The following is a 27,911-nucleotide window of genomic DNA, read 5'->3' on the forward strand; positions in this document are numbered from 1 at the left end:
TCCACTTATATAATTACACTTTAATATCTGTCCATATTTCGAACACAATGAAAAATATCTAACATAACGGTGGAATCAAACTTTCGAGAACAGAAATGAAGAGCCCACAAACTTTTTTCTTTTAAAAATAAGATAAGAAGGACAATGGCATTGGTACGTTGCAAGTAGGGTACGTGGAGCGAGCCTAGACAACCGTTGGCTTTCTGTCTTTCACAAGAATCAATCATCTATGTTCGCCATGTGAGCTTCATATCACAGACTCTCAGTGGAAACTTCATCACTCTCTCTCTCTCTCTCTCTCATCAAAGCCATGGCAAGCACCAGCTCTCCCGCCCTGTCCTTGTCAAAACTGGATTTTCCACTATTTTCCTCTCAAAGAAAAATGCAAAATCTCCATCAAGTTAAGATTCCTCGCAGGTTGTCGAAGTTTTCTGGGGCTAAATCAAACGGGTTTGTCCTTTTTTCTTCACTGAATGGTCAAACTGGTGAGACCAACCCTCCAAGTGTTGAAGCAACCACTTCAGTAAACAATGTGTCTGACGTCCAAGTTCAAAGCAGGTACCATATTTTCAGTTTCTCATATTCGTTTGTTTCATGGTTCTGTTTGGTTTTACAAAGTAGGAATACCAGAAGCACTTGTGAAGTCCTTCGTTTCCGGTTTCTTGGGAACCAAACAGAACTTTGGGGATCAAATCATCAAATTATACGACTTTAATTTAGCTTAGTTAGGGAGCTGTAATTGGTACTCCGAAATAGCTCCACCCTAGGAAGGAGTGCATGACAACTATTTTGTAGGCCGTAAAAAGCCTTCGTACTAAATTTCTGAACAACCTTTGACTGAACTTGGTATAAATCATACTCCGATTTATGCATATTAAGTTTAATTGTGGTAAAATCAGCATATATAGCGGTATGAACTGAAAAAAGATGAGACAGAAGGTAGCTGAATTTTAAAACATCGTATGCAAACTAAGTCGAACCATAGTAAATGGAACTCATATGAACTAGTAGAAGTGGGAAGAAAAGAGAAACTTGGATGAGTTGCCTCTGCCTCATGTTGGAATTCTAGTAAGACTTGAACCCGGAGTTGCTCGTGAACCCGGATCGAGTTGCTCGTATGCTTTTATAAAGCTTGTGTTCTTGATCCCCCACTTGATATATGACGCAATATAGGTTCCGCTAATGAGAGTTGAACACAGATGTTGCCTTAAAGAGTATTCCAGATTCGGTTGCCATTGCATTGTATCTTTGATCCTTTAATTCATGAGAATTGTAATTGATATGAATTATTTGAAATTTTTATGAATATATTTCTAATGCTATCTTTCTTCTGTGTGCCGTAGTATATGGAACTGGAGGGGTTATTCTATCCGATATCAGCATGCTGGCAACAGTGGCCCGGCATTAGTTTTGATTCATGGTTTTGGAGCAAACAGGTCCACATCATCCACATATTACTTCTCATAAGCAGACAACTAATTGCTATAGGTATTACATGCACAAATTGCTAATTACAGTCATGATTTCACACACACGGAGACAAGAGACATATCTCTTTTTGTTAGCTCGACGCATGGTTTGAGGTTTCATTAAATTTACTTGTACATGGTTTTACTGTTTACATTGGTTGCCTGTTAGTTTGCTGGTAGGATTATTTTGTACACAACTGGGAGAGAGTTATTTCTTTGCTAACTAGATTTAATAAGTCAGATCGTTAGCTGATGAAACTGTCGGTAATGCTTAAGAACAAACCAACAGACCAAACTCTGAATTTCTGGGTTTTGTTGCAATCTAGAACTTAAACCCTCATCTTGTCCATGATCTCTTTCATCCCATGCTTTAACCTGTCAAGTTCGGTACATATGACATGCATTTTATCCTTTACAGTGATCATTGGAGGAAAAATCTTCCAGTTCTTTCAAAATCACACAGGGTATACTCTATCGATCTTATTGGTTATGGGTACTCAGACAGACCAAATCCTCGTCAATTCGGGGAAACTTTGTTTTATACATTTGAGACATGGGCCACCCAGCTAAATGATTTTTGTACTGACGTTGTCAAGGGTGAAGCATTCTTTATATGCAACTCTATCGGAGGTACAGATATTTGGAGCCCTTGATCTTTCTGAACTTTTTCTTTTGAATGATATCAAAAAAGATCTAACCTTACAAGTGCTTTTCATGGCTTCACATAGGACTTGTCGGTCTTCAGGCAGCAGTTATGGAGCCACAGTTATGCAAGGGCATAATGCTTTTGAATATTTCTCTTCGTATGCTGCATATTACAAAGCAGCCTTGGTGCGGGAGACCATTGATCAAATCCTTTCAGAACTTGCTGAGGTAAAGGCGGATTAAATAGTTTGTTTTCCATATTAGAGTTCTATAGTGTAAAAAAGGATTTCAAGATAGTCATGCTGTTGTGACAGAAATACTGATGTGGGCAAATACTTCTTCAAAACTGTTGCCACACCACAATCTGTCAGGAATATCCTTTTTTAGTTTCATTTTGGATGCAAATATTTCTTCTTTTTGTTAGATTATGTCATGGAAGCTTCAGGTGGAGTTTTTTTTCACAGTAAGTAGAATAGAAAAGGAAGGCCATGCCCATAAATGAAACTATGACACAATTATCTAATCTGCCTCACCAAATGACACTGTCTGTTTTGTCCATGCATTTTTATGTCACCCATAAATGAAATAGGGATTACAGACTTGGACTATTAATCGGTAGTGGGTATATATGCGTTTCATTTAGTGGTTCGCATTACTAATATCAATTCCATGTCTACAATCTCCTCATTTCTTTTTGGTTAAACAGGGTTTGGTGCAGTGAATTAGTGGAGCATTCAAACAAAAATACAAACAGAAATACTACATTACTAAGGTATTTCCCTCATTTCATTACCGAGGTATTCCCCTATTCATTCTTAATTTTGTTAGATGGTACACAATCGCACAGCATGTTTAATATTTACTTTGAATGTCGTCAAAGGCATCACCTTTTTATGCCTACTGTCTTAACTTTGGTTAGGGTGGTATATGTTTGGCTTGGGGTAGTTGTGGGAGGTTACTGAATATGTTTAATTCCCGTTTTCAAATTTTAATGCAATTCAATTACAAATAATGCTAATATTTGATTCCCGTGACTTTAGCAGTCTCGACGACTGTCTCACGAAATTCAGCACCGCCGGTACGCCGCCGTGGTTGCTCTTCAGAGCACCAAAACGTCCAGACCCAAAGCCCGCCCCTTCTCTCTGACGCTCTCACCGGTTATGCGAGGCAAGGTATTAATCACAAACTTGACAAGTACATGCTTAGTATTCTGCAATACACCTCTTGCCTTTGGCTTGGTTTCCGTTGTGTGTCTCCAAACATTTTAGTAATTTTACACTCCATTCAGAAATTCACTCGCTGTTTACATTTTGAATGCAGTCTAACTATTTGTGAAAAGTTGCGAGTGGCAGGTGGGTTGGAGACTTTCGAGTTTCCAGTTCATTTTTTTAGATGAATTATGGTGCTGAGGTGTAGTGGGAGGCACTGAGTCTGAGGGGGAAGATGCTTAATCGGTTAAGTCGGCTGTTGCTTTTGCACTGCTGCTCCGAGAATAAATTGAAGACACAAACTAATACGTACCTTGTAGCGCTTTGTGGACCAGTCACAAGCGGTGTTCCTTAGTCACCTGTACAAATTCTAATACAAGTTATAGATGCCCTTGACAATCTTGCATTGATCGATCATTTAAATTTACTAGGCATACTAGTTAAATTACAAGGAGTTATAAACTCGGCCAAAAAAACAATGGAAAAGGTTAATCAAAAGTTCTTTGATGAGGAAACCATCATCATCCTACACAAGCACAAATGTTAAGCTTTCTCTTAGCAGTCATCAAGATAAACCGTATGTATTGAAAATTTGAAGTTGTCGTCTACAATATAAACAGTAAGCAGAAACAATCAAAAAACAATAATAAAATCTTATCCCACTAAATGGTGTACAATATAAACAGTAAGCAATAAAACAAAAAAATAATTATGAAAATTAAGGCATCTAAGACCATCTCCAAAGGAGATGTCAAATCCTAGGTGGAATTCCATATAATCAAACTTGAAGGTAGAAGTGAGCTCCAACCGATATGTCAATCTTATGTGTATTGACATATGAGAAAATATGATGTCAATTTTTTTTTAAATTATTTTATTATGTGGGTCCTATTAATGCACCAATTATAGATCTTGAAAAACGTATTTTAATTGATTTCTTTAAGATGGGTCTTACAAATATCATTTATGACAAAGAAACATATCGGTTGGAAAAAGAGAAAATTTGACATTGCCACATCAAATGTAATTACACCCTTCTAAATTACTTATTCTGATTCACATTACTTATTTCTTGCATGTAATTAATTTTGTTCAAGATTTCGAATATACAAGACATAAAAGGTCATTGTCTGTCGCTTGTATCGCAACTTTCTTACAAGTTTTGATGGATATTTTATATTTGAAAGTTTATATAGCACCAAACTTGAAGACTTAGTACTTTTCTTTTGATGAGCTATTCTAATTTATAGGTAGAGAGATTCGACGCTGGTGCTCCGAGGCCATGGCTATTTGTAGGCCATGGCGAAGTTTACTTTGATTACAGATTTCAAAGTCTCTAAAATCCTAATTGATTGTTTGTTAAAAAATCCTCATTGATTATCTGATTTTAAAGTCTTAATTTTTTTTTCAAATCTTAATTTAATTACACCCTTCTAAATTAAAGAGAAATTAGAATGTCTTGCAATTTTTCCATTTCAACGTATCTACGTAATTAATTGTAATAATTAATATTGTGTTCATGAATCAAATGTACTGAATATTCAACAGGATCCTTTTCGGATGCTTTTGATGAGAATCCTCTATGAATCGTGTCCATTCATTGTGCATTGTACGGTCAATTTTTATCAAGTACTGTTTGTATTTAATTTTAAATAAAAATATTTAAAATGAGATATGACCGCACGATATATGATGAACATACACGATTAATGGATACCTGAGATATTCATAAGGAGAATACGGAGACGATCCATTCTCACTGAACATTAGCAACAAGTACAATAACTTTCAGCGGCCCAAACCGAAAAAAAAAATTGAAATCAAGAACCACATTAAAAGTCAAACTTATCAGTAAAACAGAATCGTGTAAAGTGATGTTTCCTAAAATAAAGGCAATATTCCTTTATTGCCTTCCGTCATTTTCCTTGACTTCCGTCATTTTCCGTGACGTGAGGGATATACGCAATAGTTGGATCCTTCGATCGCCCTCCGACCTCTCTCCCACTTCTTTTTACTCTGCTTTTTCTCTTTTACCTGCCTAATTTGTTTCTTTCTCTGTCTGCTTGCTTCTGTTGTTTCCTGCGCTACACCGTAATCGCCGAAATGCCCAACAGGAAGCCAAGGGCCAGCCGAAGGGCACTCAAGGACAAAAACCCATCTGGAAATGCAGCCAATATCCTCGCAGGAAAGGTCTTGGATGCCGCTCCGAGCCCGATCCAAACACCATGGGACTCCAACCCAGAGAAGGAGAACCACGCGAGCCTCTCTCAGACTCGCACCTCCCCCAAGAAGTCAGCCAAAGCTGCGGCTTCTAAGAAACAGGCCAAGCAGAAGAAGACCCAACCGTCGTCATTCGAGAAAGAACTCGAAGAAATGCAAGAGAAGCTGCAAGCGATGAAGCTCGAGAAGGAGAAAACCTTGGAGCTCTTGAAGGAGAAGAATGAGATCTTGAAGACCAAGGAGGAAGATCTAGCAATGAAGGGCCGAGAGCAAGACAAGCTTCAGATGGAGTTGAAGAAGCTGCAGAAGCTCAAGGAGTTCAAACCCACCGTGGTCTGTTTCTTGATCCCCTTTCTTTTCTTCATTTGCGTCCTTATTTCTTCCTGTGTTGCATTATCCTCTGTTTGGATGCTGAGAAAATATATTATGGATCTGAAGTTTGGTTGGGTGATTCTTACTTTTGGGTTCTCAAATTTGTTTGGTTACTTGTCAATTGTAAAAAAAATAGAAAAAAAAATCCATGAGGGTTCTTATTTATATGTTCTTAGGGTTTTTGTTCTCGATCCCCTTTCCTGGAATTCGTAATTTTGGGATCCCAGCTTTTGCATACAATCTACTTTTGGGATCCCTCACGTGCAGGCTAACGGGAAAGGATTGAAGTTAAGTTTTGGGGCATAAATCCGAATAGATTTTACCACGATGGTTCAAATCCGAATTTTTTTACCACAGGATTATTATTCCGTATATATATCTCTCTCATGCAGTCGTTATCTTTGCAAGTAATTCTTTATTCAATTGGTTTTTATGATTTGGTCTTGGTTTATTTTTATGCTTGCAGTTCAAAATTTCATGCTCTTTTTTGTTTCCCTTCAGATGGAAATGGAAATGGATATGGATATGGTGAGGAGCAATCAGAGGAGATTGGGGCACTGCTGCATGAACAATGCAAGGCTGATGGAGCTCCCCATCGAAATCCTTGACAACATCTATTTGAGGCTACCCGTAAGCTGTCTTTTTACCCTCAGATGTGTCTCTAAGACATCAAAGAACATAGTCGACTGCCCTTGCTTTGTTACACAGCACATGCGACATTTACTTTCGGCACAATCTACTTTTGCTTCCGATCAGTTTATGCTTCTTCATCACCTTTTCTACGACTCTCTTTGTGGATTTGCCTTTACACCACTGAAATATGATGGCGTCAGCGCTGCCTTGAAGAGAAGCGAAGACTATGCAATCGTTTCTGATATTGTGTCCACAAAGATTGGTGTTTCTTATTCTTTGAGTTTTGTTTTCTACAACTTGTTTTTCTTTCGAGATCATGGCTATAGTCGTCAACCGTACAAGAAGAAAGAAAGAAGTCCATGCTTCTTATTCAATCCTTTAAAGGGAGAAGTTCTTCCACTCCCAACCACTGACATCCAATTTCCATATAGTTTTTATGGATCGTGCAAGGAATGGTATGGTATGGGATTTGATGATATAACCAGCACTTACAAGATTCTGTGTGTTTCTGGAGATGAAGATTCGACGAGATATCAACTTAGGGCCCAAATTTATGTACTAGGTACCGGCTCGTGGCGAGAGATACCCTCAGTCCCTCCTCGTAATTTGAGCAACAACCATGCATTTGCACATGGAGATCAGCATTGGTTGCTTTATTTACCTGATCACTCAAGTTATGATAATAGAAGAGTACTCGGTATATGTTCTTTTGACTATAAGAAAGAGGAGTTTTACTCGACTATTCCTCTTCCCGAGCACATGCAACGTAAGTATATTCCGCACTATATGGTCCTTTTGTCTCTACACTTGCTTAATCTTAAAGGATCTTTGGCCGTCGTGGACACTTTATCAGATGACTATATTGAGGTATGGGTGTTAAAGAACTATGATACAAAAGAATGGAGGCTAGATTACAAGATAGAAAACGCAATTGTCAGAGGCGAGCTTATTAACGTGACATGTTGTGAATGGAAGTATGGCATATTCTTCACTAAATCACAAGGGATGTCAGAAAGTAGAAGGATTACAATCTTTGTGGATTTTAGATGTGGCTCCATTAGTCATGTAAAGTTATTTCCACCCAAGCGCATCTGGAATACAAGCATCTTGAGCTATAATGGGACCTTAATGTCCCTAAAAAATTATGGGAAATTGGTGAGACCTGACCCTACTACTGGAAGCATCAGTGTCTAGTAACGGGAAATTTGCTGGCATTGTTTGATGCAGCTGCAACTGCAAGGTGAGGAAAACTTGGGATGTTGACGTTTTTATGGATCGTTCCATTGTAATGCTTTTATTGTTTTCCAGACTTGTGATTTGTTTTGTTTCTCATTTGATGTTGTGAGTGATGCAAACTATGGACATGGAAAGGTTATAAATTAGATAAGTCTGCTTTCATTTATGTTTTATATAAAAACTGTGTTTTATATAATTGGATTTTGAAAGATAATTGATTATATAAGCAAATGCTATGAACTATAAATTAAGAATTTCTTATAGATCTTCCAGAGAGAGCAACGTTTCAAACAATTTCATAGACTGAATAAAAAAAATAAAAAATACTGTCATGGAATTCGAAAACCACGGAAGAGCTTAAACCCTAAACCACAGAAGAGCCTTATCTGAGATGAAGAGTAAGGTCCGGTTCTGGTAGCACCCTGCTGATGTCGGTAAGAGTCATATTTGATGGGTCAAAGCTTCGCATGTCTTTAATGTCATCAGGCATTGCAATGAACACGGTCCAATGCAAAGCTATACTTGGGCAAGGCATGTAAATCTTTGCTTATGTTACTTTGTTTATTGTCATTTTTCATGTTTGTTTGTGAAGTTCAGGGAAGTTTGTTATTTCAGGTTTCGTGGGTGAAGCATTTTAATATTTTAGTATTTTTACACTCCGTTCAGAAGTTCACTCGCTGTTTACATTTCGAATGCAGTGTAACTGTTTGTGAAAAGTTGCGAGTGGCAGGTGGGTTGGAGACTTTCAAGTTTCCAGTTCATTTTTTTAGATGAATTATGGTGCTGAGGTGTAGTGGGAGGCACTGAGTCTGAGGGGGAAGGTGCTTAATCGGTTAAGTCGGCTGTTGCTTTTGCACTGCTGCTCCGAGGCCATGGCTATTTGTAGGTTTGGGCAATCCCGGCGATAAGTACGAAGGAACTAGGCACAATGTACTATTCCAGATTATACTTTTAGTGGCTACAATTTGAGATTTTTAGTTTTTGTGTTTGTTGTTTCGATACCAAGTTTCAGATTCTCATTTTTGTTTGTTTGAAGCAGGCGGGGTTTTAGATGATTGATGTGTTTGCGGGTTCGCAGGGCATTGCAATGAACACGGTCCAATGCAAAGCTATACTTGGGCAAGGCATGTAAATCCTTGCGTATGTTACTTTGTTTGTTGTCATTTTTCATGTTTGTTTGTGAAGTTCAGGGAAGTTTGTTATTTCAGGTTTCGTGGGTGAAGTTCTGGTTTTTCTTGCAAAGCCTCAAACTTAAATGAATTTGAGAGATGAATCTGTAAGTGACTGATATACTTAATTATGTTGTTGTACTTCTATTTGGAAAGGTTATTCATTTATCTAGCCTAGCTATTTATGTTTATTACTTCCACTGGGATTTCAATGAATATACTGAGATGGTATTTGTTCTGTTCATTTCATTCCTTCTAGCTCACTTCCAAACCCATTCGCAATTCATTAACTGCTTCACTTTTGTATGCTACGGGTTATGTAACTAATGTGCCTAGAAGATATATCAGTGCATGGTTTAACTTGTACCTCTCTTTTGTTAAACTACAGACAGGACCCCTTGCTGCTTATTATAAGCTATCTCTCAATTCAAGGTTGGTCCCATTCAAGGTCAGTTTTCTTTATTAAATGTATAACAGTTCAATGCTTGGGTAAAGTAAAGAGTACGAATTTTTCACTTTCAAAATGAAGAAGGAAAATGATAGAAAGATAGAACTCCTATGTCATTTTGGTTCTTGGTGTGTTTTCAAATTTTTCCTTAGCTTCCCTGATTTTCCTTTTTTAACTTTATTTTTGTTTGTTTGGTTGGGTGATGCAATTTGATCAGATTTTGTTCAATTGAATAGTCCCTGAAGCAACAAGAAGGAACTGACTGCTGGGGTTTCTTTAGCAAGTAATAATTCTTAATTACTTACATGTTTTCATTTTAATTTATGATTGGATTGGTCCTTTCTCATATAAATTCGAGCTCCACAATAGTTGGACCATTGATATGTTCTGACTGTAAATACCATGCATTCTAAGTATGCTACCTAACTGGTCATGTGCTGGGACACTCACTTTGCATAAACAAATTGCAGTAGCACATACACGTGACGTAGCACTCCTACGAATGGTTGATATTTCAAATGCTAAAAATGCAGTCCATACATACTTCAATTATAGGCACTAATTTAATACATCTGTGATGAGCTCACGACCTTTTGATTTGATGAAACCATATGGCATATTACAGCTTCTTTCAACTTACTCTTTTAATTTATGATTGTGCTCATTTTTGTGTATTTTTTGAAGATCTCTTTTTTTTTTTTTTTTCTTCTCATTCAAATATGCACCACTAATTCTTTGTTATGTATGTAGCTCTATGTTTCCATTACCTGCTTGCATTTTCTACTTTTGCGTTTTTTTGTGTGGTGATTAAGTAATTTGTGATCGTGTTTGGTTAGGAAAGTGCAGAAAAAATGGGTGCCCTATAAATTTAGTAAAAATGCTAGAGAAAAAAAGGCAATCGCAATTGGCAGCTTACACCACGTTCGTAACTCAACGGAAAAACAGCCAGAAGTCTATAGTTGATCCGAAAGAGTGGCAGGTTTGACAATGGTCGCACTGAATGCATTTTTGCTCACTGTTTGAATCTGAAAATCTGTTAATTTTCCATTCAGGTTGAACCAAAAAGTCTCCTGGATGCACATTTTCTTAATAGCAATGTCTTTTGAGTAATGTTGAAGCAGGACATTGTATCTTTGAGAAAGTTTATGGTGTATAGTTTCTGCATTAATTTATTTTGGGAATAGTATATGTATTCATATATGGAGTTTCGTGATACATGCACCGGAAATTATACAGTATGCCATTAGCTTCAATGATTGAGATCATTAGCTTCAATTGTTGAGTTTTTGAAAAGCCTTTTGCATTGCAAGGAAATTTTTTTTTACAGTCTTTTGGAAGTGACCTTAGACCATCTCCAACCCTTGGGCTAAAAGCCACATTTTTTAGCCCGGAAAATTTACCTTTTAGCCCAGAAACAGCTTTTCTGCTCCAACTCTTCTAGCTTAAATTTTTAGCCCGGGATTATTAAAGAATGAACTTAGGCTAATTTTTTTTCTTAAATTATTTTTTTTAATAAATATGTAGACTATTGTAAATTAATTTTATGAACATTTTAATCTAAAAATATTTAAATTCCGATAAATATGGAAAAATCACTAAATTTTCCACAATGCAAGCCTTCAACATAGGTATTTATAGAGTTTTTGGGTGAATTTTGAGTTAAATATATTTTTTTAATTATTTTGGCCGTTGGATTTAAATTTGGGCCATTAGATCTTTTTTTTACCGTTAAATTTGATTATATTCGATCTCAGCCGTTAGATTCAATGTATTTTAAAATAACATATTTAAAAAAAAATTGAATCTGGACGTTGGATCAACCAACTGTCCTTAAATGATGGTCGTCCGATATGCAAAAGAGTTGTTGGGCTTGGGGAAGTGGCCGACATGGGCCCTACCAGTGGGCCCCACGCTATCGGGAAACAATTTCAAACCTACTGCGTGTGGCGCGTTGGCGTGTGGGCGGGCCGAGACTGGCCCAAGTTCCAGCGAGTCCACGCATTGGGGGGGGGTGGTATTTGGCCCAGCTTTAGCATTTGGCTTTTAGCCCAATGTTTTAGCTTGGGTTGGGTGGTGTTTGAGGGGGGGAATAAATGGAGTAATTTGGCTTTTAGCCCATGGTTGGAGAGCGTCTTAGCATTTATTGAGCCAAACAGAAAATTTTAATTTATATGTTAACCAATTTGTGAACATTGTAAGAAAAATTTATAAGTAATTACGAAGCGCTAACATAAGTGCTTTGTATTAAACTTTTAAGCTTGAAAATTAAGTAATAAAAACAAATTCAAGCAGGGCCCAGAGCATAGCTAGTGAGAAGGGAGTTTCGTTGATCATGACACTTTTGTAATTTCCGATCATGATCATAAATGAAGCTTTGATTAGGGCGAAAGTAACAAAAAAAAAAAAAGATTTTATGATGGCATTTTGTAGATAGTCGCAAAACAGATTAAAACCTGTGAGTTTCCAGCCAAAATATTTGTGAAAGAAGAAACCCTTTAGTTTTGACAAGATCTTTTCATTATATTGATAATGCACATGAACACCTTCTACTTGAGAAATTTCTCAAAAACTTCTATATTGGAGGATAGAAACCTTCCCTAGCTATTAGTTTGAAAACTTATGGTCATATCCCTCGTTTTGTTAATTGATTTTGAATTAAATGTTCACATTCAAATGTAAATATTCACATATTTAGTCCAACAACTCACGCATAAGTTGGTGTGTTGAAATGTTGATCTACTACAACAAAATGTGTTATGGGGCATTGATTTGAGGGCACCATTCCTTTTCAGTGGCTTTATAAACCTGATTGTCACTGTTGGTGTCAACTGTAACAATTTTGACACCAAAGACATATTAATTTGTTTTTCAACTTAGAACTAATTTTCTTGTTTTTATTTGATTGTCGCTCCATTGCAAGTTTGCAACCCACCACAAGTGTGAAAACATTTGGATTCATACCTCCACAACTTGAGGTTTCTCCTTTCATGGAATTTTTATGCTGTCATGAACGATCAAATTTTATCATTCGTTTTCGAAAATTTGGAGGCATCCCGCACTCTTACCATTTCCATTATGTCAATAACGATCGTTGCCTCCTTGCATGAAAAAAGCAGAAATGAATTAATAGCTTCTCATGCCGTAAAAAAAGTAATATTTTTGTCATTTTCTTTAAACTTTGGATGCATGCATGCTAGTATTTCATCATGTATATCATGAATTACTATTGGCTCGTATCCTGCTTAGATGAAAATTCAGCTGAAACCCTCATCAAATATGCTCAGAATATTCAACTAGGCACATAATTAAAGTTTTTTTTATAAATTTATATTATCATTATATAAAGAATAAGGCTAAAGTTTTTTTATTGATCCCTGCGGTGAGACACTACTTTTAATCCTATGGTGAAGTTCGTTATCAATAGTAGTCCAAATTGAATTTTTTGTCAAAATCTCATCCGCATGCAGGGGTAAAAAGGTCATTACAATCTTTTTCTTTTCTTTTTGGTAATTCCAATTTTTTACGATCAACAAAAGTATATACTATTTAATGCACATATTCATCTAGGAAATTGTTATTAGCACTCTAAAAATCTCATTTGTCATTCCAAACTTTCTATAATTATAAAAAAAAATACACTTGTGAGGAGTGTAGAATGAGATTTTTGAAGTGCTAATAACAATTCCTTTAATCTATTCAACATTGGTCAAATAAACATTTATTCGACTGAACGAATCAACACCACTCGATGTACCAAAGGAGAGCTAAGTTTTTATTTTTCATTTAAAGTATTTGGCATCTTTTATTGTCAATTCAATAAAGGGCATATGTATCCAACAAAAGAAAAATAAATGATAAGCACACAACCTATGTAGTCTTTCACACTCCCCTTAATCTTGACTTTTATTTTTTTATAATTTTTTGAATTTGGTTGTTAAAAATAAACTTGAAATAAGTCCAAATTTGTAAGCAATTACTATATATTGTCCAATTTTATTTAATTATTGGTTTAAGTCCACTGACTCATTGTCCACGTCATTTTATTTTCATTTTTTGTCAAAATTACCCCTCTATTAACATTATCCATTAATTCTAGATTTACTTGTATTATGAAATTAATTATAATTGATTATTTATCATTAAAGTAATCTCATAATTGTAGGATTAGTTTGAAATAATCTTCCTCATAACTCCCGTACAAATAGTATTATTTTTTATGCGTGGTGGTCTTCTTACTCCTTGGAACCCATAACCGTGTATGTTCATGCTAGAACATTTAACCACAGGGCTAGGGAGAAAGCCTTCTAAACCATAACCGTGGGTGTTGATGTGTATATATAATTGTAGGCTCTCACTATTAATTTCTTTCTTAGTTTTTTGTTTGTTTATATGAACTTTTCTTTTTATAAGTAAAAACGTTATAGCAAAAGCACTTTATTTATTTTGTTTATATACCTAATACATAGGTAGACGTAGAAAATAATTTTGTCTTTCTATAGAGTGAGTAAAATATATATGCTTTATAGGTATAAAGTATTATAATTGATTATTTGTCTTTAAATAATTCCCTACTTGTAGAATTAGTTTTAAAGTATATCTCTTCTTCCATAACTCCCTTATACAATTTGTGCTGTGTTCCCCGATCCCCTGCCTTCTTGTTCAGTCTTCTTCTTTCAAGCTCTTATGATTTCTTCCTCCTTTTTGAAATACAAGGTCACAATTTCTAATTTTTTTTTCAGTGGTATAGAGCTTTGAAGTATGCCAATACACCAACAAAAGGTGCATTGATGTACGTGGTTGGTTTTGGTTTTGTAGCATCAAATCTTGCATCTTCCTACTTGTCATCCCCACCAGGTCCTCCTACAATAGCACTAGTTAGGTCGTTTTGATTGGGAACATTGCCATGAAAATATGAGTTTAAACCAGGTCTTCCTAATATTTAGTTTGAACTTGGATTATACATATTTTTCTTTTCAACCTTTATAGGAAATGCATTGCTTTGTTTATCTACCTGTGTTATATATTTATGTAATGAATCTATTTGTATATTTTATTATTCTACCCGTGTTATAGATTGATTGTATTTTATCTACCTATATATCACAAATTTTTCTATCTCAAATTAATTGTGTTATCTACCTATATGATATGTTTTTGCTCATTAGTCTATCCATATCCATATCACATATTAAAAAAAAAGTTTAATCAAATCTCTAAAAAGCATAGATGTTGAGTTTAGAAAATTAAAAAACAAGGCGTCTTTTGTTCAATGGATTCGAGCAATGTTGTATCACTATTACATGGCAGAATCGACCAAACTTAGCGAATTAAGTGTAAAAATGGCTAAAAACTTAATTTTCTTTCCTACAAGTCAATTGTACAGCTATGGAAGGGAAAATACAAATCAATCAATTACAACAATTTAACGCCTAATCTAATTCCTTTGAAGATATGGATTGTGATCGTGATCACGATTCTTTTTTAACATTAAGTTGCAGCATAAAGAAAAATCCTCTGCATTTGCATAAAATACACAAAATAAATCCCTTGAAAAATACAATAATAGAAAACAACTACGGTAACACCTCTAAGGGTGCGTAGCCCACATGAATAAAAAAATGCTTCAAGCGAGCGGCTTCGTGAGTATAATGAAGCTAGTATCATCATATAATATAGTATATACTATTTAATGCACATATTAATCTATTCAACATTGCTCAAATAAAAATTTATTCGACTGAACGAATCAACACCACTCGACGTACCAAAGGAGACTTAAAGTTTGTATTTTTCATTTTAAGTATTTGGCATCTTTTATTGTCAATTCAATAAATGGCATATGTGGATAAAAAAAAATAAATAAATGATAAGCACACAACCTACGTAGTCTTTCACACACCCCCTTAATCTTGACTTTTATTTTTTATAATTTATTCAATTTGGTTGTTAAAAGTTACTTTTAATCTTGACTTTTATTTTTTTATGATTTATTCAATTTGGTTGTTAAAAATAAAAAGTAACGTGCCAGAAGATAAAAATGGTTCGAAAATAATTTTACAAACAAATAAAGGGCATAGACCTTTTATCACCAAAAAAAAAAATAATTGTGGGCGGGAAGAGTAACAGTCGGAGTATAAACAGACACTCCGAAGAGAACGAGTGCGCTTGGGCCTTCAGCAACAGTGACTTTAGCAGTCTCGACGACTGTCTCACGAAATTCACCACCGCCGGTACGCCGCCGTGGTTGCTCTTCAGAGCACCAAAACGTCCAGACCCAAAGCCCGCCCCTTCTCTCTGACGCTCTCACCGGTTATGCGAGGCAAGGTATTAATCTCAAACTTGACAAGTATATGCTTTGTATTCTGCAATACGCCTCTTGTCTTTGGCTTTGTTTCCGTTGTGTCTCCAAACATTTTAGTATTTTTACACTCCCTCCGTTCAGAACTTCACTCGCTGTTTACATTTTGAATGCAGTCTAACTGTTCGTGAAAAGTTGCGAGTGGCAGGTGGGTTGGAGACCTTCGAGTTTCCAGTTCATTTTTTTAGATGAATTATGGTGCTGAGGTGTAGTGGGAGGCACTGAGTCTGAGGGGGAAGATGCTTAATCGGTTAAGTCGGCTGTTGCTTTTGCACTGCTGCTCCGAGGCCATGGCTATTTGTAGGTTTGGGCAATCCCGGCGATAAGTACCAAGGAACTAGGCACAATGTACTATTCCAAATTATACTTTTAGCAGCTACAATTTGAGATTTTTAGTTTTTGTGTTTGTTGTTTCGATAACAAGTTTCAGATTCTCGTTTTTTTTGTTTGAAGCAGGCGGGGTTTTAGATGATTGATGCGTTTGCTGGTTCGCAGGGCATTGCAATGAACACGGTCCAATGCAAAGCTATACTTGGGCAAGGCATGTAAATCTTCGCGGATGTTACTTTGTTTATTGTCATTTTTCATGTTTTTTTGTGAAGTTCAGGGAAGTTTGTTATTTCAGGTTTCGTTGGTGAAGTTCCCGTTTTTCTTGCAAAGCCTCAAACTTACATGAATTTGAGAGGTGAATCTGTAAATGACTGATATACTTTCTTTTAACATCTGACGGAATTATGTTATTGTAGGTACTTTTATTTGCAAAGGTTATTCATTTATCTAGCCTTGCTATTTATGTTTATTACTTCCACTGGGATTTCAGTGAATATACTGAAATGGTATTTGTTCTGTGCATTTCATTCCTTCTAGCACACTTCCAAACCCATTCGCAATTCCTTCTTGAATTTAACTGCTTCACTTTTGTATAGCTTTATAGTATTTATATATTTATTCTTTTATGTAGTTTCATGATGATATGACCTTACCGTGTGGGGTACTTTGTCTTTACCCAAATGGAGGTCATGTAGACCACAATGGGTATGATCAATTGTTTTTTGCTTTCGTGATTGAGCAATGATGAAAAGTGTCTTGACAAAAATGTTAGAACCTGCCTAGACACTGGTGTTTACGTTGGTTATAATTAAGTAGAAGAATCGTTGGTGAACTAAATGTATAGGAGCTGCATATTAGTATGGCTCTTTTGTTATTACTAGACCATCACTACTTCTACCCTGAAGAATAAAGACCATGATTATGCGGTGTAACTAGAATTATTATTGTCAAGCTTCCCTTTTTCAGGCTTATCAACCAATTAAGCACTCGTATAATTTCTGAAAATGTATTAATTTTCATCTCCCTCTTGATTTCAATTTTTCGTTTTTCTGCTTTCAAACTTAAGGAGAATATGTGGAAGACCGGTACATATCACTGGATTTTGTTTTGTTATTCAGGCTGAAGAGTGTGATCTATCACTTTCGAGGGAACAGAGAATTTCCTCAGCTAAGAATCGGTGAGTTTGAATTTCCAAATTTCATGAGTTTGAATGATCTCTTCCCAGTACTTGAAAGCATGTTGAATTTCTTGCCTGGTATTGGGAGGCGCATTCTGGTCAAATGGATCCAAAAGCATTCTTGCTGCAAAAATTTAATGCAACTGCCCAAAGACGAGTGATTATATGGTGGTTGTGTATTTGTCTCAGATAACATTTCGTTTCTGTTTTTTTTGGGAACTCTCAGATAACATTTCTTACGTTCAAGACATCCATATTCTTAGTTTGTTATAGATCTTCCAGAGAGAGCAACGTTTCAATTAGACCGAATAAAAAAATAAAAAATACTGTCGTGGAATTTGAAAACTACAGAAGAGCTTAAACCCTAAACCCTAAACCACAGAAGAGCCTTATCTGAGATGAAGAGTAAGGTCCGGTTCTGGTGGCACCCTGCAGATCTTCCAACCATAATGTGGCTGCTTTGCGTCAAATTTGATGGGTCAAAGCTTCGCATGTCTTTAATGTCATCAGGCGGTAAGCTGGAAAAGTTTATCCTTAAGTAGTTCATTTTCAAGAACTTGTAGATCTTCCAACCATGATGTGGCTGCAGCCTTATTTTTCACCTTTTTAAGCTCCTCTTCCGCCTTTTCCAATTCCTTTTCAAGGGCTTTCTCACTCTCTTCAGTTAAGGATACAAGTTTCAGAGATGCTAGATACTCTGGATTGGCTTCGAAACCTTGATGTTTTATATATTTCACCAAATCATCTTTCTTCTGCATGTTGTCCTTTGATAGAATGATGTTTCCCTGACGGTATCTCTTAACAAAATCAAGCTCCGTTCTCGCTTTCAAAGCCTTTTCGGCGTGCTTCTCTTGAAGATTTGTCTGCATGCATGATAGAAAATCAGTTAACAGATAGCAAAACATCAATTCTCACCAATCTGGTCTCATATCATTCAATTCCAAAAATGAACTCACCAATCTGTTCTTGTATTTTTCAATTCCATATTTATAAAATTCCTGAAGAACTGCAGTCACGATATAAAATTAAAATCAGGTTATATACGTTTTTACAGCAAATACAAAATAATAATAGTAATAATAATGTTATGTCATACTCTGTTTTGGAGTGCTATAGAGCTTAAGCCAGCCGTCTTCGTCAAACAAGACCATGTTCGAAGTCTTTATTTTCTTTCCAAGTTTGAACTTTTTTTCCAAACCCTCTTGCTCGGCTTCCCTAAGTTGTTTACCAGACAGCTTGACACGGATGTCTATTGGACTCGTATCATCTCCGTATTTTTTGTACCCCTGGAGCATGTATTACTGTTTTATTAGAAATTGAAAATAATCATAAAATGACAAACCAAAATTTGATGTTAACTTTTGTACAGGAAAATTTTACCTTAATGAAAGGATCTTTGGCCTCTGCGTTGTGTTCGGCCACTGAATTAAGAAATTTCAAATACTTGTCCGTCCACTTATGGATTGGCAACTCTGTAATCTTTAACATTCCGTTGCTTTCTTGTATGCACCCGTAAGAGGTGTAGTCGCGGTCACCCGATTGGCTACCCTCAATCCTTCCACGAAAACCTTTATACCACGGGCACATTTCCACCGGCAGTTTTTCCATGTTCCCTTCGTAGGCAATTAAATGCATCATGTTCTTGATGATGTGTATTGGGTGGTAATTGGGGACATTGGTACTCCACCCAACTCCAATTCCTTCACAACCATTCACAAGGACCATGGGTATTATTGGAAAATACCTACATGGCAAACAAAAAAATCATCCCAAAGAAAACAATTTCAATAATTTACCACCAAAACTTTTAAAGAAGGAAAGAAGAGTAATGTTAGTAAAAATATTGAAACAACCTACGTACCTTCCAATTTTAACTTCTTCTTTGCCTCGTTCATCTGAGCTTTCATCATCAAGGAAAATCAATCTTGTAATACGAGAAAGCTCAATATGTAGATAACGAGGTGCTGATTGGTCTTCACCCCCCTAAAAGTAGAAAGGAAAAAGGAACATATGTGTGTAAAACAAAAGATTGTCATGGAATTTAAGAGTTACATTACGCATGATGAACGTCATTCAAGCTTGTTCAATAAGTGACATTTTTACCTGGCCTCGTGTTCCATAATTGCCATGGGGAATAAAGAGATTGACATTGTTGCTTCCCACATAATTTCGAGTCATTCCCATAATTATGCTGGCGACATTACTTGAACTATGGTGATCGACAGACTTAGAAAACGTTTCCAATTTTGTTATTCCAATTAACTTATTCTTCAAAGCGCAGAACAAAATTTTCCTTTGACCAGGTTTCAATCCATCAGCTATTGATGGAATTGTCCTTTTCAAAGCAGCAATGCAATACTTAATATACTTCTTGTTAAAAAAGTCAGTATAGTTTTTATGCGTCTCCTCATCCTCATCGTCGTGATTTTCCTCATCCTCATCCTCATCATTAACTTGGTTACTACACTGCTCCTCCAGCTCCAGACAAATATAGTTGTTAAGCCACTCTTTCCTATCGTCAACTCTTTTCTTATTAAAGACAAGATCAATCGCCTCATCAGCTCCATCATCCCAGATAAAGTATTTCCTATGCTTCTCAAGATTTCGAAAAAAGTCTTTCCCTTCTTCCTCTGGGGAGAATGTTCCCAAACCCTAAAGGACATGATACAAGAACAAACTATTTAGGACTATGCATCGCACAATCCCTAGAATAAATTGAAGACACAAATTAATTCGTACCTTGTAGCGCTTAGTGGACCAGTCACGAGCGGTGTTGTCCTGTGTCTTCTTCCACTCCTCATGCCGTTTGGTAGAATAAAAATATTTTTGATCATGTTCCTTAGTCACCTGTACAAATTCTAATACAAGTTATAGATGCCCTTGACAACCTTCCATTGATCGATCAAATTTATTAGGCAAACAAGTTAAATTATGTAAACTAACCTTGATACAAGGAGTTATAAACTCGGCCAAAAACCCCTCAATTTTAAGAAGTGAGGGGCAAAAGCAATGGAAAAGGTTAATCAAAAGTCCTTTGATGTGGAAACCATCATCATCCTACACAAGTACATACATTAAGCTTCCTCTTAGCAGTCATCAAGATAAACCATACGTATTGAAAATTTGAAGTTGTCGTATACAATATAAACGGTAAGCAGAAACAATCAAACAACAATAACAAAACCTTATCGCACTAATAAGTGGGTACAATATAAACGGTAAGCAATAATAAAAAAAAACTATGAAAATTAAGGCATCTAACCTGGTCTGTCATAATCATCACTTTGCCATAGCGTAATGGATAAGTGTAATTCTCACCCTCAGAGATTTTATACTTCTGTATCCCCATACTTTTGATGATGTTGTCAGTTATCTTACTGTCTTTGCTATTTTCTCTTACATTGAGCAATTTACCTTGCAACCTAAACACACCAAAAGTGTCCCGACCCAGAATACCGAGCCCTGTCGTCTGTTTTTGAATTTGGCTCGTCCAAGTTAGTATACCATACAACGGGAACCAAATAAAATAAACTATCTTGTTGAGTGTACAAAAATTTACAAAATAGATGACTTACTGCAAGTGACTCAGCTGAATTTCCTTCTACGATAATCAAGGTGCAATCTTTAGAGTGTTCCCCCCCCGGCAAGATATGCATCCTTCAAGTTTTCTACCTTAATATTTTCTTCTTCTTCATACATGCCAAAACGGCTCTTCAAAATTTTGACAATCGGCGAGTCTGCCACTAAAAAATAATATGAATGTGAGAATCAAGGTTAGAGTATTCCAATTTACTGTACTAGTTGAACTTGAATCATTCATTGCATTACTTGTATGTATATATATACCTTCCTTTAAGAAATCTTCTGAAAGTTCAAATGTTTTTGTAAATGCTCTTGTATGGCGCGGGTGATCAAAAGTATCTTTTGCTGGGAGATTAAACACAGGATTGCGAAATTTAACGTTCAAAAAAATCCATAAATGATTCTTCACAACATCTGAATCTTGGTTTGGATTCTCTTCCTCATCTGAATTTAGGTTTTGATTCTCATTCTCATTCTTATTCTCATTCTCATCTGAATTTAGGGTTGAATTCTCGTCCTTTTCTTTGATAGTTTCGAAAAGACGTTTTGCGATCGCATTGCTAATGACATCAACATTATCTCCACCGTGGCTTGTATTGACTAAATTGACAAAACTGACCTGTAGTGAAATAAAATCCGACAACATGAGACTCACAATTCAAATGCACAAAACAGTCGCATATATTAGGGCTCTCATATGTAATAAACCTGTTGGAATTGTCCGTTGCTCAGAGTCACACAGATCTCCATGTCATCACTAATTTTCATGTTTATTCTGGCAAATTGAGTAGATTGAGTTAAAAAAACTTTCTAAATAATTATAAGAAAAAAGAAGAAGATAAATTTAGAACCAAAAGTTTCAAATAAACAATAACCTTGGAATGTTGACAAAATGAAAAGCTGTAGGTTTAAAGTATAGATCAACATATGTAGAGAATGATATTGTGCCGACATCCCTTCCATTTAGCTTAACCTCCACCGTTTCTCCGAGGCATCCAGCTATGTCAATCACTCGTTTCTTTATCAAACCAACAATGTCACCGTTAAGGCTTGTCATGTTATATGTTGCCAAATCTGGTTTCAATAGTATTCTCACCCACAGTTCCTTTGATTTGTGATCGCTGGAGTCAGTTTGCGGGTTCTTATTGTCTCTAGAGAATACCTGAAATTTGTAACAATCAAATTATTGAACGCGTGTGCTCAATCGATGGCCGCCACAATTACAACACATTTAACATATCAAACTTTTTACCTTCTTATGCAATTTATTTCCGTCAGCCTTTGACACTATGATTTCTGTGCAATAAGGAACAAACTTCTTTGACAATTCGAGCTCTTTGCATAAATTACTAAACTTCTCGTGGCTCTTATTGGCAAAGCAAATAGTTATGGCATCATCAACCTTCCCTATATCAACTTCCAGTTTGTTTTTAATCCTCAACGCGACATCCGTCAACATGTCGTTTAACATCCAGTAGAGGCCAAGGGCGTACCTTACTGGACGTTCAACCATCTCCTCATTATCGTACACCCATAAAGTTTGGGTCTTCCAGTCTCCAAACCCATAGTCTCTCTCGTTTGTTGTTCTTGACATTCCTCTTGTTCGTTTTTATACTAAGATATCGTCTTCTTTCTTGAACAAATGAAGCAACAAAATCGAAAAAGGTTTGAAATTTCCAAAGTTTTTTGCTGTGTGATATTTGAGAGAATCAAACGTACGTAGATGTGCTTGGGCTGGTGTGTTTGTTAGGTAGATGTACTCCCATATTTATATGCAAACACTTACCCAAGAAGAAGTAATAGATTTCCTGATTTCTTTGAATACACTCTCAAGTACTTCCCTTTTTTTTTTTATGGGAAAGTCACGACATTAATTGTTTGATCAAAAGGTCAAAAGAGTTCAAGTCTTTCCTGTTTCAAACTGCTAAAATCTTACCAATTTTGTACTTACATGTTTTATTTCCTTTTCAATATTAAATCCTATTAGGTATCTCAGAAAGTAATTACTAGCCTCACATCGATCTAGATTCAAGTCTTTCATGTTTTATTCAACTAAACGAATCAACACCACTCGACGTACCAAAGAAGAGCTAAGTTTTTATTTTTCATTTAAAGTATTTGACATCTTTTATTGTCAATTCAATAAAGGGCATATGTATTCAACAAAAAATAATTAAATGATAAGCACACAACCTACGTAGTCTTTCACACATCCCTTAATCTTGACTTTTATATTTTATAATTTATTCAATTTGGTTGTTAAAAATAAAAAGTAACGTGCCAGAAGATAAAAATGGTTCGAAAATAATTTTACAAACAAATAAAGGGCATAGACCTTTTATCACCAAAAAAAAAAAAAATTGTGGGCGGGAAGAGTAACAGTCGGAGTATAAACAGACACTCCGAAGAGAACGAGTGCGCTTGGGCCTTCATCAACCGTGACTTTAGCAGTCTCGACGACTGTCTCACGAAATTCACCACCGCCGGTACGCCAGCCCGCCCCTTCTCTCTGACGCTCTCACCGGTTATGCGAGGCAAGGTATTAATCTCAAACTTGACAAGTATATGCTTTGTATTCTGCAATACGCCTTTTGTCTTTGGCTTTGTTTCCGTTGTGTCTCCAAACATTTTAGTATTTTTACACTCCCTCCGTTCAGAACTTCACTCGCTGTTTACATTTTGAATGCAGTCTAACTGTTCGTGAAAAGTTGCGAGTGGCAGGTGGGTTGGAGACTTTCGAGTTTCCAGTTCATTTTTTTAGATGAATTATGGTGCTGAGGTGTAGTGGGAGGCACTGAGTCTGAGGGGGAAGCTGCTTAATCGGTTAAGTCGGCTGTTGCTTTTGCACTGCTGCTCCGAGGCCATGGCTATTTGTAGGTTTGGGCAATCCCGGCGATAAGTACCAAGGAACTAGGCACAATGTACTATTCCAGATTATACTTTTAGTGGCTACAATTTGAGATTTTTAGTTTTAGTTTTTGTGTTTGTTGTTTCGATAACAAGTTTCAGATTCTCGTTTTTTTTTGTTTGAAGCAGGCGGGGTTTTAGATGATTGATGCGTTTGCTGGTTCGCAGGGCATTGCAATGAACACGGTCCAATGCAAAGCTATACTTGGGCAAGGCATGTAAATCTTTGCGTATGTTACTTTGTTTATTGTCATTTTTCATGTTTGTTTGTGAAGTTCAGGGAAGTTTGTTATTTCAGGTTTCGTGGGTGAAGTTCTGGTTTTTCTTGCAAAGCCTCAAACTTAAATGAATTTGAGAGATGAATCTGCAAGTGGCTGATGTACTTAATTATGTTCTTGTACTTCTATTTGGAAAGGTTATTCATTTATCTAGCCTTGCTATTTATGTTTATTACTTCCACTGGGATTTCAATGAATATACTGAGATGGTATTTGTTCTGTGCATTTCATTCTTTCTAGCACACTTCCAAAGCCATTTGCAATTCATTAACTGCTTCACTTTTGTATGTTAGAGGCTTGGAGCTATTAATGCTACTGGTTATGTAACTAATGTGACTAGAAGATATATCAGTGCATGGTTTAACTTGTACCTCTCTTTTGTTAAACTACAGACAGGACCCCTTGCTGCTTATTATAAGCTATCTCTCAATCGTGTGCTTGTGGTACTTTCTTCTTCTGGCTTTAAGTTTTTTTTGTACGCAGATAAGGCTTCGGAATTGAGAAGCGAGCTTGACTTTGTTAAAAGATATCGTGATGGAAACATCATTCTATCAGATGACAACATGCAAAAGAAAGATGATTTGTTGAAATATCTAAAAGGTCAAGGTTTCAAAGACAATACGGAGTATCTAGCATCCCTGAAACTTGTATCCTTAACGATAGAGAGTGAGAAAGCCCTTCAAACAGATTTGGAAAGGGTCAAAGAGGAGTTTACAAAGGTGGTAAAAAAACCTGCAGCAACAGTATGGTTGGAAGATCTAGAAGTTCTTGAAAATGAACTACTTAAGGATAAATATTTTCAGCTTACCGCCTGATGACAATAAAGACGTGCCAACCCTTGACCCATCAAATTTAACACTTAGCGGCATTGACAGGGTTTAAGCTCTTGTGTGGTTTTCGAAAGCTTAGATCAACAAGGCAAAGAAGTTAAACCTGGAAGGTACGTAGTTTGTTTGAATATTTTTACTAACATTACTCTTCTTTCCTTCTTTAAAAGTTTAGGTGGTAAATTATTGAATTGTTTTCTTTGGGATGATTTTTTTGTTTGCCATGTAGGTGTTCTCCAGTAATACCCATGGTCCTTGTTAATGTTTGTGAAGGAATTGGAGTTGGGTGGTATACCATTGTCCCCAATTACCCCCCGATACACATCATCAAGAACATAATACATTTAATTGATTCCAAAGGGAATGTAGACAAATTGCCAGTGGAAATGCGCCCGTGGTATAAAGGTTTTCATGGAAGGATAGAGGGTAGCCAGTCCAGCGATGGCGACTACACCTCTTACGGGTGCATACAAGAAAGCAACGGGATGTTAAAGATTACGGAGTTACCAATCCGTAAGTGGACAGACAAGTATTTGAAATTTCTTAATTCAGTCGCCGAACACAATGCAGACGCCAAAGATCCTTTCATTAAGGTAAAATTTTCCAGTATAAAAAGTTAACATCAAATTTGGTTTGTAATTTGTAGTTATTTTCAGTTTCGAATAAAACAGTAATACATGCTCCAGGGTTACAAAAAATACGGAGATGATACGAGTCCAATAGACATCCGTGTCAAGCTGTCGGGTAAACAACTTAGGGAAGCCAAGCAAGAGGGTTTGAAAAAAAAGTTCAAACTTGAAAAGAAACTAAAGACTTCAAACATGGTCTTGTTTCAAAAAGACGACTGCCTGAAGCTCTATCGTACCCCACAACAGAGTATGATTTAACATCACTATTATTATTATTTTGTGCTTCTTGTAAAAATATATAACCTGTCTTTGGCTTTGTTTCCGTTGTGTCTCCAAACATTTTAGTATTTTTACACTCCCTCCGTTCAGAACTTCACTCGCTGTTTACATTTTGAATGCAGTCTAACTGTTCGTGAAAAGTTGCGAGTGGCAGGTGGGTTGGAGACTTTCGAGTTTCCAGTTCATTTTTTTAGATGAATTATGTTGCTGAGGTGTAGTGGGAGGCACTGAGTCTGAGGGGGAAGGTGCTTAATCGGTTAAGTCGGCTGTTGCTTTTGCACTGCTGCTCCAAGGCCATGGCTATTTGTAGGTTTGGGCAATCCCGGCGATAAGTACGAAGGAACTAGGCAGGCACAATGTACTATTCTACAGATTATACATTTAGTGGCCACAATTTGAGATTTTTAGTCTTCGTGTTTGTTGTTTCGATAACAAGTTTCAGATTCTCGTTTTTTGTTTGAAGCAGGCGGGGTTTTAGATGATTGATGCTTTTGCTGGTGCATTGCAATGAACACGGTCCAATGCAAAGCTATACTTGGGCAAGGCATGTAAATCTTCGCGGATGTTGCTTTGTTTATTGTCATTTTTCATGTTTGTTTGTGAAGTTCAGGGAAGTTTGTTATTTCAGGTTTCGTTGGTGAAGTTCCCGTTTTTCTTGCAAAGCCTCAAACTTACATGAATTTGAGAGGTGAATCTGTAAATGATTGATATACTTTCTTTTAACATCTGACGGAATTATGTTATTGTAGGTACTTCTATTTGCAAAGGTTATTCATTTATCTAGCCTTGCTATTTATGTTTATTACTTCCACTGGGATTTCAATGAATATACTGAAATGGTATTTGTTCTGTGCATTTCATTCCTTCTAGCACACTTCCAAACCCATTCGCAATTCCTTCTTGAATTTAACTGCTTCGCTTTTGTATGTTAGAGCCTTAGAGCTATTAATGCTACAGGTTATGTAACTAATGTGACCAGAAGAGATATCAGTGCATGGTTTAACTTATACCTCTCTTTTGTTAAACTACAGACAGGACCCCTTGCTGCTTATTTAAGCTATCTCTCAATCTTGTGCTTGTGGTACTTTCTTCTTCTGGCTTTAAGTTTTTTTGTACGTAGAGCATCACTTATTCTTTTATGTAGTTTCATGATGATATGACCTTACCGTGTGGCGTACTTGGTCTTTACCCTATGGAGGTCATGTATACCACAATGGGTATGATCAATTTTTTTTACTTTCGAGTTTTAAGCAGTTATGCATCTATGTGATTAAGCAATGATGAAAAGTGTCTTGCCAAAAATGTTCGAACCTGCTTAGACACTGGTGTTTACATTGGTTATAATTAAGTAGAAGAATCGTTGGTGAACTAATTATATAGGAGCTGCATATTAGGATGGCTCTTTTGTTATTACTAGACCATCACTACTTCTACCCTGAAGAATAAAGACCATGATTATGCGGTGTTACCAGAATTATTATGGTCAAGCTTCCCTTTTTCAGGCTTATCAACTAATTAAGCACTTGTATAATTACTGAAAATGTATTAATTTTCATCTCCATCTTGCATGGCATTTCAATTTTGCGTTTTTCTGCTTTCAAACTTAAGGAGAATATGTGGAAGACCGGTACATATCACTGGATTTTGTTTTGTTATTCAGGCTTCAGGCTGAAGAGTGTGATCTATCACTTTCGAGGGAACGGAGAATTTCCTCGGCCAGTTTGAATTTCCAAATTTCATGAGTTTGAATGATCTCTTCCCAGTACTTGAAAGCATGTTGAATATCTTGCCAGGTATCGGGACGCCTCTTGGTCAAATGGATCCAAAAGCATTCTTGCTGCAAAAATTTAATGCAACAGCTCAAAGACGAGTGATTATATGGTGGTGGTGTTTTTGTCTCAAATAACATTTCTTACGTTCAAGACACCCATATTCTTAGTTTGTTTCTCCGACTGTATAACAACAATCACCAGATGGCTTAAAATTTATAAAAAGTATATTTTGAATGATTCTACCACCGTTTGCTTGTTATTTACCGATTCAATTGTGGATAAGACGTTAATTAAGGAGGTGGTACTAGTATTGATGGTGCGCCTCTTTGACTAGATTGATTCTGCTCTGAGTTGAAGCATCTCGCACTTTCT

General features: G+C 36.3%; 5 protein-coding genes across 26 annotated transcripts; 3 read left to right on the forward strand and 2 right to left on the reverse strand.

Moving 5' to 3' along the window:
• The first annotated feature begins 66 nt into the window (after positions 1 to 66).
• Positions 67 to 25,955, forward strand: LOC126591590 (uncharacterized). Of its 17 annotated transcripts, XR_007612433.1 has the most exons (8): positions 72 to 558; positions 1,344 to 1,436; positions 1,888 to 2,099; positions 2,198 to 2,342; positions 2,821 to 2,911; positions 3,155 to 3,286; positions 15,894 to 16,106; positions 16,254 to 16,610. XR_007612433.1 is itself a non-coding variant. In XM_050257336.1 (7 exons), the coding sequence occupies exons 1-7, from the start codon at positions 311 to 313 to the stop codon at positions 4,660 to 4,662; spliced, it is 1,008 nt and encodes a 335-aa protein (XP_050113293.1). In that variant the 5' UTR covers positions 67 to 310; the 3' UTR covers positions 4,663 to 4,929. The 17 variants fall into 17 exon arrangements, 16 of the variants coding, with proteins under 16 accessions (XP_050113293.1, XP_050113295.1, XP_050113294.1 ...); XM_050257336.1 differs by lacking the exons at positions 15,894 to 16,106; positions 16,254 to 16,610 and adding an exon at positions 4,573 to 4,929 and having other exon boundaries at positions 67 to 558; positions 3,158 to 3,286; XM_050257338.1 differs by lacking the exons at positions 15,894 to 16,106; positions 16,254 to 16,610 and adding an exon at positions 3,467 to 3,728 and having other exon boundaries at positions 77 to 558.
• Positions 5,313 to 10,693, forward strand: LOC126591573 (uncharacterized). Of its 5 annotated transcripts, XR_007612420.1 has the most exons (7): positions 5,313 to 5,875; positions 6,416 to 7,787; positions 8,992 to 9,059; positions 9,341 to 9,400; positions 9,618 to 9,683; positions 10,237 to 10,379; positions 10,453 to 10,693. XR_007612420.1 is itself a non-coding variant. In XM_050257306.1 (2 exons), exons 1-2 carry the CDS (start codon positions 5,426 to 5,428, stop codon positions 7,739 to 7,741), a joined length of 1,776 nt encoding a protein of 591 aa, XP_050113263.1. In that variant the 5' UTR covers positions 5,313 to 5,425; the 3' UTR covers positions 7,742 to 7,979. The 5 variants fall into 5 exon arrangements, 1 of the variants encoding a protein (XP_050113263.1); XR_007612419.1 differs by having other exon boundaries at positions 10,237 to 10,693; XR_007612422.1 differs by lacking the exon at positions 9,618 to 9,683 and having other exon boundaries at positions 10,237 to 10,693.
• LOC126588977 (DNA topoisomerase 2-like) lies at positions 17,772 to 19,247 on the reverse strand. Its single transcript, XM_050254145.1, has 4 exons — positions 18,646 to 19,247; positions 18,362 to 18,551; positions 18,222 to 18,271; positions 17,772 to 18,128 (listed from the first exon to the last, which is right to left on the reverse strand). The coding sequence occupies exons 1-4, from the start codon at positions 18,988 to 18,990 to the stop codon at positions 17,772 to 17,774; spliced, it is 942 nt and encodes a 313-aa protein (XP_050110102.1). The 5' UTR covers positions 18,991 to 19,247.
• LOC126588978 (DNA topoisomerase 2-like) lies at positions 19,030 to 22,441 on the reverse strand. The gene is made up of 11 exons (XM_050254146.1): positions 22,100 to 22,441; positions 21,723 to 22,009; positions 21,556 to 21,622; positions 21,112 to 21,466; positions 20,938 to 21,008; positions 20,528 to 20,734; positions 20,209 to 20,322; positions 20,005 to 20,112; positions 19,369 to 19,917; positions 19,127 to 19,248; positions 19,030 to 19,069 (listed from the first exon to the last, which is right to left on the reverse strand). The coding sequence occupies exons 1-11, from the start codon at positions 22,439 to 22,441 to the stop codon at positions 19,030 to 19,032; spliced, it is 2,262 nt and encodes a 753-aa protein (XP_050110103.1).
• Positions 24,131 to 27,784, forward strand: LOC126591593 (DNA topoisomerase 2-like). 2 transcript variants are annotated; one of them, XM_050257355.1, is made up of 9 exons: positions 24,131 to 24,169; positions 24,516 to 24,972; positions 25,089 to 25,452; positions 25,546 to 25,735; positions 25,890 to 26,125; positions 26,234 to 26,315; positions 26,396 to 26,455; positions 26,799 to 26,848; positions 27,428 to 27,784. In XM_050257355.1, exons 3-5 carry the CDS (start codon positions 25,108 to 25,110, stop codon positions 25,892 to 25,894), a joined length of 540 nt encoding a protein of 179 aa, XP_050113312.1. In that variant the 5' UTR covers positions 24,131 to 24,169; positions 24,516 to 24,972; positions 25,089 to 25,107; the 3' UTR covers positions 25,895 to 26,125; positions 26,234 to 26,315; positions 26,396 to 26,455; positions 26,799 to 26,848; positions 27,428 to 27,784. The 2 variants fall into 2 exon arrangements, with proteins under 2 accessions (XP_050113312.1, XP_050113313.1); XM_050257356.1 differs by lacking the exon at positions 24,131 to 24,169 and having other exon boundaries at positions 24,485 to 24,972.
• Positions 27,785 to 27,911: the final 127 nt, after the last annotated feature.

This window comes from Malus sylvestris, chromosome 11, assembly GCF_916048215.2.
Source record: "Malus sylvestris chromosome 11, drMalSylv7.2, whole genome shotgun sequence".
NCBI classification, from domain to species: Eukaryota; Viridiplantae; Streptophyta; class Magnoliopsida; order Rosales; family Rosaceae; genus Malus; species Malus sylvestris.

Coding starts and splice junctions, on each gene's coding strand:
- LOC126591590 (XM_050257336.1), top strand. CDS start 311: ATGGCAAGCACCAGCTCTCCCGCCCTGTCCTTGTCAAAACTGGATTTT. Junction 2,912..3,157: donor TCCCTCATTTCATTACCGAG/GTATTCCCCTAT, acceptor TGACTTTAGCAG/TCTCGACGACTGTCTCACGA. Junction 3,287..4,572: donor CACCGGTTATGCGAGGCAAG/GTATTAATCACA, acceptor TCTAATTTATAG/GTAGAGAGATTCGACGCTGG.
- LOC126591573 (XM_050257306.1), top strand. CDS start 5,426: ATGCCCAACAGGAAGCCAAGGGCCAGCCGAAGGGCACTCAAGGACAAA. Junction 5,876..6,415: donor AGGAGTTCAAACCCACCGTG/GTCTGTTTCTTG, acceptor GTTTCCCTTCAG/ATGGAAATGGAAATGGATAT.
- LOC126588977 (XM_050254145.1), bottom strand. CDS start 18,990: ATGGTCCTTGTGAATGGTTGTGAAGGAATTGGAGTTGGGTGGAGTACC. Junction 18,552..18,645: donor CCAAAGATCCTTTCATTAAG/GTAAAATTTTCC, acceptor TACATGCTCCAG/GGGTACAAAAAATACGGAGA. Junction 18,272..18,361: donor CTATAGCACTCCAAAACAGA/GTATGACATAAC, acceptor TCGTGACTGCAG/TTCTTCAGGAATTTTATAAA.
- LOC126588978 (XM_050254146.1), bottom strand. CDS start 22,441: ATGTCAAGAACAACAAACGAGAGAGACTATGGGTTTGGAGACTGGAAG. Junction 19,918..20,004: donor GGTCCACTAAGCGCTACAAG/GTACGAATTAAT, acceptor CATGTCCTTTAG/GGTTTGGGAACATTCTCCCC. Junction 19,249..19,368: donor ATTATGGAACACGAGGCCAG/GTAAAAATGTCA, acceptor TTCTACTTTTAG/GGGGGTGAAGACCAATCAGC.
- LOC126591593 (XM_050257355.1), top strand. CDS start 25,108: ATGGTCCTTGTTAATGTTTGTGAAGGAATTGGAGTTGGGTGGTATACC. Junction 25,453..25,545: donor CCAAAGATCCTTTCATTAAG/GTAAAATTTTCC, acceptor TACATGCTCCAG/GGTTACAAAAAATACGGAGA.